The following is a 12,354-nucleotide window of genomic DNA, read 5'->3' on the forward strand; positions in this document are numbered from 1 at the left end:
CTTTATCGCATTTAATGCCACACTAATCCATGCTTGAGAACCACTCAAATACATGTGATATATTGTCCTCGGCGCAGTATTGCAAAGACTGCATTAGCAAACACTTTCTCCGGTAAAACACTTTCTTGTTCTTTTCCCCCAAATTGGAAGATTATTCCGGCGTGAAATTTCTCATCTGTACACTCTTTGTTCGATGCGTAACCGTCCCATCCAGAGAGGGAACAGCTCTAATAGCACACATTATGCAGATGCATCATTCAGTAGACCACACACAAACATCTCCAGAGCTAACCCCACTTAACCTACCGAAAAATAAAGTTTCACAGCCTGCAACGCACATCTTGGGTGGGGTTCAACGGCATACCCATCCCAGTTCCTTCGAATGACGCTAACAAATGGGTGTTTTGTTCAAGAATCAAGCAGAACTCTTCACTTCATTGACACTTCTCACAACGAAAGTGTCAACTTACCGATGCGCCCCCATACGGACCCGGTCCCGGTGCGGTTATTTGACAGGTTCGTATAATCTTGGTGGATTAGATTCGGATATGGTTACACTCGTCTTATTTATTCTCACCATGCAATGGTGAGAACTATTATCACCTCCCGCCCAAGAGCTTCGGAGCCGTTTATTCGGAAGTTACAGTGGACCGTTCTATCGCTCGAATCTATCTCTCACGGAGAAGTAGAAAATGAAATCCGTCTTACCAACTATTTTGCCTGCTATATGCATGGCTTTCCTAGGTTTCTTCATAGCTACCCTCAACGCAACGCGTCTCAATCGTTCACCCAAATGAGCGGCGAATGAGCTGAACGATAAGAAAGCTGATCGCTAATAAGCGAAGCACGGATTACGGTCAACCGGTGGTGATCGTAACGATTTTTCTCAAAAAAAACAAAACATACCGCTCCCTTTTTGGTAGTCAAACCAATCAGCTTCTAAAAAGCTAAAGCTTTACGATCCGTGCCATTCACTGTTACTAGCCACCTCAGGCATCTCGGGAGGTGTTTGGGCCCTGATGCACTACACGATCGTAAATCAATCGAAATCTATTAAAAAGTTCATACACATCCCTTTGAAGACATGTCCCGAACGGGACGGTAAATGCACGCCCAACAGCAACGCATTCTACCAGGAGCAAGTCTTTCGAGCGTGTATTTTAGATTCCAGTTTTGGTTCCTCATAAAATCATCATTCTCATCGCTTGCACTTGCTGTGCGGTGAGTGGACGATGAATGTTGGCCTGTAGTAGCGTGGCAACATTCCACTAGTCAACCAATCCGAGTGTCTGATGAAGGGCCTAAGATGCTAAGAGATCACATTACTAAAACCTAGTACCACCCGTAGGGCAATTCGCATAATTAGGAGACCTATGAGAAAGCTAGCTTCACGCTCGGAGTATGCACGTGGTGGCCTAGTATTGGATGTTTGATGTGTAACATATTCCGGTTTTGTTTTAGATACGTTTGACTTCAAACACTTCCTCGTAGAAATATGATGAAGTGTTGCATTGATATTCATTTCTTTTTTCCTCGGTCTGGTGTTTGCTTCGTTTGATGCACACCTCAAACTTATACCACAAAAAATATCAGCGTAAACCGTTCATAAAATCCTGTTGATCTTAAATTATGCTAACTGCTCCATATTATGAAACATTTCACGGTTGTGACATTGAGCACAAAACGATATAAACACACGATACATTCATCCGGGTGCAAATTATATAGGCCACTGCACACGCGCCTGTTTAATGACTGTTTTGTGCAAACTAAACAAACATTAAAGTTAATGGCACGGAGAGAAGTGTAAGCCACGCTTGCGATGCGCTTAAATTCCTTGCCTTTCGACCCATTCGCTATGGACCCACGTTAAAGAAACTAACCAAACTCGCCCACCCAATGTTCCACAGCTGCAGTGCCTTCGCAACGCTATATTTTGCATAATGTGTCAGACTAATTGAAGCAGATAACAAACCAATGCCTACTCAATTAACCTAGTGAACTTTGAACCCAACCACCAAATTTACATTACTACGCGAGTACCTAACGCAGCACCCTTCGAGACCACATGCGTACTAGCGAGTCGATGCCGGTCAACGAAAGTCAGCATACTAATATGCGACCCGAGCAGCACAAGACGCACACCAACACCTAATCAACAGCACCCGAAACCCGATTCGGCAATAGCGAGGAAGAAGGAGGACATTGACCGCAGACGCACTTACGTCTGCTGGTGCGGCGGTTAGTGGAAGGGAGCTATGTTGCCGGCCAACGCACCATGTGCCAACGAAAGTGCTTGACCGGTCAAATGCTCGCGGTACGCACAATTTACCTAAACAATCGCACGCGGTGCTGATGGCGGCCACCCGCCAGACGGTGGGTAATGTGTGTCATCGAACAGGGATACCGTTCCGATTCTGGGGCTTGATTGTACCGGATTCTCTATTAGTAAATTATGCGGAAGTCATAAATCAGCATCGTTTGCGGGACGCAGCCAGGGTGAACGATACCAACCGGAAGGGGATAAAACTGTCACGACCCGGCTGGAAGAGCATCATGCTCCGACACGATAGTGACTGATCTAATTTTGTGTGGCTCTTGCAGTGATTCCTTATTAATAGTGATACGCACTTAGACTGCGGTTTGTTAACTGTTCTAGGCTTGGTGTTGTTGCCTAGCCATTTGAATTGCTGTTAATTTATTTTAGATATAAAACAATTTGCTCCTTTACATAGGACTTTTAACCTCCAAACTGATCACAACTATCTGGTAGCTGAGAAACTTCCAACATTTTAAACAATGTCGCTAAAAAAAGCGTCTTTCAGCATCGTACTGGAAGGAAACTTGAACAAAGGTCGAATGATCCAAACAGTGGAATCAGTTGTTACATAATTTACAGCCTACAGGTTCTAAGGCTGGGTAGGTAATCCCAATTCGCACACCTTCTATGGATATAATTCGAAACGAGCTTTGAATTCAATCTGTAGAGAAGCCAGACAACCAATGATCCAAGGAAATTTTAGAAGTGATCGAATCCAAGTATTTCCAAGCTCGTTTCGAGTTCTCAATAATTTATCAAGTTGCGATGTAAAGAAACTACTTAATAATTGTAAAAAATCAAGAATATGTGCTTATCATTCATTTGTCTTTTCTTATCCTAGATTACAAAAAAAAATATTGGGAATAATTTCTCATACACTTTTACAAGCCTGGGTTCTTATTAGCCGTGTCTGATCTTCGTGCTTTAGCAGAGCTTTAACTAACCGCATATTAATATCCAATGACTTCAAGAAGAACTACCGGCGACACCATGGCTACTATGTTCAGTGTTCCAGAAATTGAGTTATTGTTTATATCTTTCTCCAAGGTTCTCTGGATGTGTAATCTAATACGACTAATGCAGGGCCATTAATAGCTGGAAGATCCCCTTCGACTTCTTAACGAATCTGTTCCTCTCCACGTTTTATTCATCTACACCAATCATATCCTCTCATTGCAAATTGAACGTATCGTCATTATTCGCTTACGCCGTTTCTCACAGTTGCTTGATCCATCTTAGGCGTCATTCGAAAAAATAAAAACAGATCCATCCAAACGTACCCGGTAGCGCGCCACGTAAATAGGAAAAGCATACTTTGCGTCGCATCGAAGTGTCGGAGGACGAATCCTGTGTTTGTAGATCGCACAACAGTGTGGAAGCGGGTGGCACCAGACACAACCCGCCCGAAGAAGTGCGGAAACCCAAACAAACACACCCCGCCACCCAATTGCAGCCGGCATGCGGCATGGGATGAAATTTGCAACGGTTTAACGATCGGAAGTACTGGCACTGGAACCGTTCCATCCGTTCTGCTGGGGAGGGTGTGAACGAGCGGCGCAGGAACCGTGACCATGTGAATGGGAAGTGTGAAAAATAAGCACACAAACAAACGCGCTCACGCAGTCGCATGTGTTGCAAAAGAAGGCAACAAAAAGGTTCCGGCTGCTTATGCACCCGACTCCGGGCCGACTGTAGACTCGCTGCAACACGACGATGCAACTGACCTACCGCACCATTTTTTCGCGTAGATATTTTGCATTTTGCGCAACGCGACACCGGACCCGTTCCCGTTCCGCACATCCCATTTCCATTTCCAATCGGACCGAGGATAGGTGGTGTTGGTGTGCCGACATTGTCATTCACACTTGGCACCGGGCACTAGAGCATATGCACGCAGCGGACGCACGCTGCCTCGACATGCATTATGCTGTCGCGATCCCGGTCTCCCGCTCGACTGACAGCCACAGGGCCGGGTGCTGCGGCAGATTGAGTGAAGTGTACCGGCTGTCCATCGGCATCAGGCGGTGTCATATGCTTTGAAAGTGGAGCCAGTGCTTCAATTTGTTAGACTACATTCACGCCGGACTGATCGATGAAGGGTGAATGGGGCAAACTGAAACGAAAAGAATGCACGAACAACTGCATTCTATCATTGGCGACTCCATTAGGGAAGATTCTTCGTTCGTTTTTAGTGTGTTTCATTTCTCACTTATTGGTCATGCGTCTGCCTCGCCATACATTGTAACGGTACGCACTTTTGGTATGGTTCGCGCGTGTCACTATGGAGAGCTGATCTCTGGGAGGATGCTTCCACTAGGTTTCACTTCTAAGAAAAGTGCACCGAGGTTCTGGTTTTCTAGTATGGCAAGAGGTACACAAATGAGGTAGAAATATCTTAGCATATCATAAAATTCTTAACTACCTACAGAACATCAACCATTGAAAAGCTTTCATCTTAAAGTTAAATTTAAAATTCATTTAAATACAGACACTAAACGATGCCGCCTCGCAAATGAGTTGCGAAACGGCATAAAATCAGCATACTACTCAGATAGCAAAATGGAGAAAAAACAAAGGATGGAAACCAAAGAAACGTTGGTGAAATCTGGTTAGGAATGGGACATGAAAATTTTGCAACAGTAAAGAATTTACAAGCCGCCCAATTAACATTGTTTAGCAGTCGCGGTTCAGAGACAAGACGGGGGTTTGCTTTGAATTTTGGGTGTATTCCATTGCTTGTTTTTTTTGCTTATCTTCATGCTACATGGATTTTGCTTTTCAGCTTTTAAATTCTCTGCCACAAAGGTCGTTGACACATATAATTCGCCAAATCGCCACTCTTGATCAACTGATCTTTCGTACCATTGGAGACAGAATTATGCTGACTTTTATGCTGGAAAAATGGCAGAGAGTAACTAGTTTGGTTTACTACACTCAGAGTTGCGTATTACCCAAAATATTCCCGCAGACAGATTATCCCATCTATCTCCGAAAGTGACACAGACAACATGTCAGCTATTAGAAAGGGCCTATTAGTTCTCCATCGGGTTTCAAATGGCTGTCCCTTTCTTTGGCGTAGTGCATTTTATTCCAAATCTCACCTTTCCGGCATCAATCAATTATCGAGTCGGCAGTGTACTCCAAGCACCCAGATATCAGGTAAATTTGCCTCCATCACTTAAAGCGACCGTTGAGTTTGCTCCAGTGCTTCGTTTGCCACTCGTTGACAGCGGGATGCGGTTTATCTATTCACCATCTCCGGTTGTCTAACTATCGCCGTATGAAAGGAACTAGTGCTCCACCGAACAGAGTCACCTAAAAAAGCATCCCTTTGAACATGGCGTATCGTGCGGGTAAAATCACCCTGCTGAGACCTTGCGGGTGTGAAATAATTTTCACATCTTCTCACCCAAACCATCGACTGTCACTGGTGAGAAAACAAGTTTCGTGCGCAGCATTCCTGGCGCGTGTCACGAGAAATCACAGTCTCAGATCACTGTCCGGGATGGGGGAAGATGCCGGAATTTCTCTCCCGTGGACAATCCAACGGTAAACCGACCGCTGGAAAATGCATCCCCTATCGATACGGGACGTCGATGCGGAAGGGCCAAATTATTGGGGTTATTTGGGGTGTATAGACATTTGTTTCTTGTTGTTCGATGATTTAGAAACGATAACTGCAAACGAGCATCGAGATCGTGTGCAAACACCGACAGGAAGCCGGGAATACTAAACGAAACCCTCCAGTATCACACTGGGTCGAACAGGTTTAACCGTAAAGGTGTGCCTGGCACGATGGAGGCAAGTCTCACATCAGTAATCTTCGAAACCTTCCGCCGAGTTTCAGATGCTCAAGGTCCGCATGGTCTGTGTGGTTTTAGTGAAAGTTTCCGGGAAATGGTTCTACTCCGTAGGTCGAGCGATTTTCGAAAAAGTTCTCAAACGACAAATCCATAAATCAAAAACGGTTCCGAAACCGATCCAGTCAAGGCCAAACAGATTTACAACCATTCACTCAAGTGGAGTTCCCCAAAAAAGCCAAACTCCATGGGGGACATTTTTTATTGAGGTTTCCTTTAACAAAAAAATGATGAAATTCTTAGTTTCCATGGTGTTTTCGAAGTAGGCATAATAAAAAAAACCCCTATAGTAACAACATCGACCAAATCAAACCAGTAAGCATTCGAATTGCTATGTAATTGGTAATGTCGATCGGTGATCATAAATCACTTGAATAACCAGCCAGCCACACAGGGCAGACGTTGTTAAACGCTATGAGGACGAGCCATCTTTTTATATTTATTTTGATCGGGGTTTTTTTAAACAGGTTGAAATGAAAGATCCAGAAAAAAAACCCAGCAAAGCTAAGGAAAAGTGCTAACAAATATGGAACTCTGATATTCACGTCGTCTTCCCGGAAAAAACCCCACATTGCCACACCTTCACCAAGCAAATAGGTAATCGAGCACAACGACGCATCGCCCGTTCCGCATTGGCTAAGTTGCGTTCCAGCCGAGGTTTTATTGATGTTCCAGTTTTTTGCTAATTACTATGCAAACGAAACATGTCAATCGACAAGCGCAAATCAGTCACCGACCAATTGACATTTTGGGCTGATTTAATTCACAACGGTCCGAACGCAATCGGACGGTTGACGATCGTGTCGAATTGTTGTTTGTTTGTATGATTCATTTACAAACCGGTGGCGTGTAGAATGGGTGCACGTTTGTAAATCATTAAATCGGCAGCCAGGGAAGCATAAAGAAACGGTTCTGAGCCGTTAACGAAACAAAACACACACACACACGATGTGAGGGTTTCGAGTGGAAAAAATGGGTGTTTTTTTCGTTGTACTACCTTCATTTAGAAACTGGTGATACAAACGTACGGCTACAAGTGGGATTTGAAATGTTTTGGGACGGTATTGAAAGAGTGCCTTTCATGATAGTTCACGCCTGTAACCCCATTTCACAGCCAGGTGAAAATCAGTCACAGTTAGCAAGGGTGTAGAAATTAACAACTTCCCAGACGACTCTGCGGCCGCTCGAAACTATGCTGCTGTGCTATGTTTCGGAAGAGTTCAACGGTTTAGGTCTTTAGGGTGTATTCCCGGAGTGCGAGAAATTCCATCCCAAATCCCTAGCAACACCGCTCACCCAAGATCGTTCCAACTCCGACGAAGCGTTGGGAGTAATACTGCTTGTGATATTTCTAATGCTGTGCGTACGTTGTGCAACTGAATGACAGCATACGATACAAAAAAGCATGCTGATGTGTCATGTTTCCTTTATCTCGTCTCCAACAGAAGATCACAAACCATCCCCAACGTCAGCCTAATGAGCTTCGCGGAAGCTGATGTTGATTTGGGTATATCAAACTATTTTTTTCTCTCAAATTCCAACCCCTTGACAGCTATAATTGCTGCCAATAACACAGACAAACTATCCGCCCATCAAAACCCATCCCTCAACGATGTTGCTGATTGGATAATTGATTTGATTTCCCCCGCGGATGTCACTTAAAATCATCAACATATAGGATTGATGATACCTTTCACCGGTTCGGCCCACAGGCAGCGGAAAGCTCTCAACTACCGAACCAGCCAGAATCTTCGCCAGGCGTTCAAGTTATGGGAGCAGTTTCACTAAATTGCGAAATTAATTAAGAGATCCGTAAATCGTAAGATTTCTTTAATTTTGAACGTTGACCCTATCGCCAAGTGGACCCATCTAACGGCACTCTCTAATCTATCATTCCCGTTCATGGGGTGCTCAATTTATTGGCCAAATATGAAAATTTTTTAAAAATAACCTCAATCCGCAATGGCAATCCCTCGGTTGTGCATAAACAAGACGGAATGAAACCTGTTCGCGAGGTGTTGATAGGAGCAGCGACTCTCTTTCGTGTTGTTTTGCTGTATTGAATATCGCGTCGGAAGACAGTGACCCTAGCAGACGTTCCGGAATGGGTAAAATTAAAAAAAAAATACGTAGATAAATTATCATACATTATCGGTTATTTTAGATAATTATCCTTAGACACCGTTGTTTGTTTAAAAGTTGTGCAAGTATTAATTTCATATTGTTTAAAAAAATGCCATATTTTAGCATTGTTTTTTTTCCATTGTTCCCCCCTAGGGTCCGGATCTCGAAATGGTGGAGTATCGCTTCTGCTTAAATTAGCGCACGATCGGCGATTCTAAGCCGTAAGCCTAAAAGGTATAATATTTCACCAAAGATCCGGCACCGGTTTTGTCCCACAATACCCGGTCGGACCGGTGAAAGGATACTCACTGTAGTCGCTGAGCTCGTCGTACGTGCCGTTGACGGTACCGTCGGGCAGCAGCTGTATGTAGCGGTTCTTGATGAACAGCTGGATCTTGCGTGTCGCACCGGTTATATGCGACAGGTTGGCGGAACGTTCGTTCCGCTCGAGATTCGATTCATTGTTCCGGTGCTGCTGCTGTTGAGCCTGTTGATGATGATGTCGGCCACCGCCGCCCCGCCGACCATGCCACACCCCGGTTCCGTTTAGTGGGCCACCGGGCCCGATCTGATGCTGATGGCGGTGGGCATTGGTGGGCACTGCCTCGCGTCTACCTCGCATCAGCGCTGGTGATGGATCCGTGTCATCGAACCTGGCGTGAACGCGGCCGGGCGCGTTATCCTGCGTCGTGGGATCGAGCGCACTCGATCGCACCGATTGGGACTTATTTTTATCGATCGGTTCTATTAAATAATCACGCGCGTCGCGTACGGCGCTATTTTCGCGCGTCGGTAAATTTAACTGCACTGCACTCACTTCACTCTGTCTCCGTTCGTTCGGTTCAACTGTTGGTGCCGGTTGGGCGATCGGGCTGAGGGCACGCAACAAGCGATAAAACTCACTCACTCGCCGGCTCTTGCGGCGCTCCGATTCCGCTGGGTCCTGCTGCTCCTGGTCCTGCTGCTGCCGTTCGCCATCGAGACCGAGTGGGACGTGATGCCGTTTCGCCGCGACCGTACCCACCCCGTTCGTCCACGGTTGCACCGGCACCGGTAGTACGGCGGCGGCTGGATGGGGCCGGGCGGGGGGCACTACGTCCCAGGGAGCGCTCGGCGGCACAACATCCATCGGTTTCGGCATGGTGGCGCAACAGGGAGGCCAGACGAGGATCACCAGCAGGAGGGCACCCAGCAGGGCCAGGGCCCTCCGACGAATCCTGCCACTGAGCATGAACCTTCACCGGCCTCTCGTGGAGCGACGTCCACGGGCACCTGCACACACTCACATAGATGCGCCTGCACACACACACAAACGAACGTACACGCGCACAGACGCGGGAACACTGAGCCCTTCGCAACGTAAGGATCTAGACCGCATTCACGACGCGCACCTCAACACTTGCACTGGCTGTGGTTTGCTGAAGGAACTGGCCAAACACTGGCACCGTTCTCGATACACCTGCAACAATGCGCTGCCTGCAGCACACTAGAAACGTCCCGTGCGCTGCCAGACCGCGTCCCACCATCCTTTCGTGCGGCCTTCAACGCGTGCGGCCGGTGCAGCAGCTGCGGTGCGCCTCCGGGATGTACGGAACGCACGCACGCACGGAATGTTGTCGAAGCGCTTGCTGCCACCGTGTTCACCACGTCCTCCTAGGGCGGCAGTGATTGGTTTCCGCCGGATTCAACTCTACCGGCCATAGCACATCGTGCAGACGACCGTCAGCATTAGCGCGTGAGGACAAAGCGGCGGCAAAGCTTCCTAACTCCGCCGGGTATTGTTATGTTTGCCGAACCGCACCAAGGTGAAGCGAGTGAAAAGCACTAAAATTTAAGAAAAATAGAAATAAAAGACGGAGAAAAGATCAGTCAACTAGAGCGGGTCGGTCGGGACTGAGGTGGTTTTGTGGCAGAAAATCAAATAAACTATGCTAATGGCGAACGGGTCGCATATTATCGACGTACGAAATGAATAAAACATCAGGGTAGGTAGTGAAGGGCAAACCCGTGGAGATTCCACGCATTTCTGGGGAGAAATGGGATCTATCGAAGATCGCGATCGGTTTCCGATGCTGAAGATTTTGCAGAAGATTTGAGGTGCGTTGATCAAGAGTTTGACGTAAGAAAATTGTAATACGCATCCCATGCCTTACGGTGCAGAGCGACGCTTCAGATGGGGGAAAGGCGGTGATTTGGACATATTTCTTTACATGCTAATAACAACCTGTCAAGGGTGAAAGAAACACAAATTTAAAATGCTAAACAATTCCCCAACAACGAGCAACTCCCGCTTCAGGTTGACAGCTAGCGGGGGCAGAAAATTGAAAAAAAAAGTCATAACCAGCTCCGAAATATCCCCAAACAACGATCATTTACAAACGATTACAACTGTAATTTAAATGTATTTCTTCCATAAAATGTTACGATATCTTTCACATCAGACGAGTTTCTCTATTAGGAGAGCGCTGGAAAGTAATTTCCTGCGAACTGGATCTAATGCTTCGGAATCTCGGAATTCGGATCTAATGCTTGGACGTATTATTATTTTCCAACGCCTACCACAAACAATCAAATGTCGCTCCTTTCAAAGACCGAACCGAAAAAGCCTAACTAACAGAGAACCAATTTCTGGTGGTCAATACTTTCTCCTCCCGGTGACTTGGCATGCTACTTTCCCGTAATGTAATGCTCATCCGCACATTGTTCACCATCGCCCAAACAACACAGGCAGCACATCTCGCGCAAGGCTGCAATTTAAATTAATCAACCCGATCGTAATCTACCTGCCTGCGGGGCGGTAGATCGTCTGCAGATAAGTAGCGAGATCGCCATTTTCATTACCATCAGCGGTAATGGTGGCGCTGTCGTCCGATAATTTAGTGCATGACGTCCGCATTCGATCCGCACCACAATCCGCTTGCTCTCGAGTGTGCGAGAGTTTGCACTACTCTGTCACTGCCGCTAGCACTCGTTCACCGAGGGAAGGATCATCACTAATCAAACGATTTAATGTCGCCCCCCGATCGTTCGCCAAAATTCGTCTGTACGCAAGGATCACGCGATCAAGTGTTGTACGCAGGGGTAAAATAAAGCACTTCGTTATTGCCACGCCGAGCGACGCTCATCACTGCATCGAGTGAGCGTGAGCCCGCAAGAGCGAGAGAGCGAGGGAGAGGTCATTGGCACGTTAATATACATTTTCATTTATCACCACCGCGTGCGTTGTACGGGCGCGCTGACGAAATGTCACTTGAAATTTTGCGCGTGCACTTGTTGCCGTTTGGGAACGAGCTTACGCACACTGGCATCGTGTTTGCTATCGTTATCAGGTGCGCTTGTCACCGATGTGCCCGTTGCGATTGGCCTTCCGTTGACACACATGTAGACCCACTGGCCTTCCACGCTTGGCAATTCCCTGCACCGGTTCCGAACATACGAGTTCCCGATTCGGGTCCCCAGTTACTGACTGCAAGACCTCTAGCATAGCAGACGATCCATCATCCGTAACAGACAGCAACCGCGGTGTGGAGATGAACAGACGAAGATTTCTTCGCTTCTGTCTCTCTACCTCTCTCCCACTGTGGATCAAATCCCAATCACCTTCAAGGCAGATTTGTATGCCGTTAAAATAAACACTGCGCTATCGTTATCTGGATGTACAGAAACAAAAACGCGCATCTTTTGTAAATAAAAAAAAACAGTCTGCCAAACCTTCGGGCGTACGACTTCATTTGGGTTCTTATGTTAACATTCTGCGTCATCTTACCGTTGGTGGGTTTGTCGGTGGGGCATGTCATTACACAGCGGAGCACGGATATCTAGTGAGGACGAGTGAAACGAAAGTGAACACCAGTAAGTGAAACAAATTCCTCCGACAATCGGCACTTGTTGATGGGGAAATAACTTTCCGATTGGCTAGGCGCTAATTGATGCTGTTTATGTGCGCTAGCATTGCCAAAGCAAGATCGTGCAAAAAATCGTTTATTTTTGGCAATTTTGTAGACTTGAAGGAAGATGGTACGATGCCTACTTCTGGATATTAAACGGTAT

The 12,354-nt window shown here is 46.5% G+C and overlaps 1 protein-coding gene across 1 annotated transcript in view; it reads right to left on the minus strand.

Moving 5' to 3' along the window:
• LOC128706756 (uncharacterized) overlaps window positions 1-9,535 on the minus strand; it is a 46,691-nt gene extending 37,156 nt beyond the window's left edge. The window contains exon 1 of the mRNA XM_053801699.1: window positions 8,614-9,535. Within this exon, the coding sequence (XP_053657674.1) occupies window positions 8,614-9,535 (922 nt within the window). The remainder of the gene's footprint in view (window positions 1-8,613) is intronic.
• Window positions 9,536-12,354: the final 2,819 nt, after the last annotated feature.

Source organism: Anopheles marshallii, chromosome 2 (assembly GCF_943734725.1).
Source record: "Anopheles marshallii chromosome 2, idAnoMarsDA_429_01, whole genome shotgun sequence".
NCBI classification, from domain to species: domain Eukaryota; kingdom Metazoa; phylum Arthropoda; class Insecta; order Diptera; family Culicidae; genus Anopheles; species Anopheles marshallii.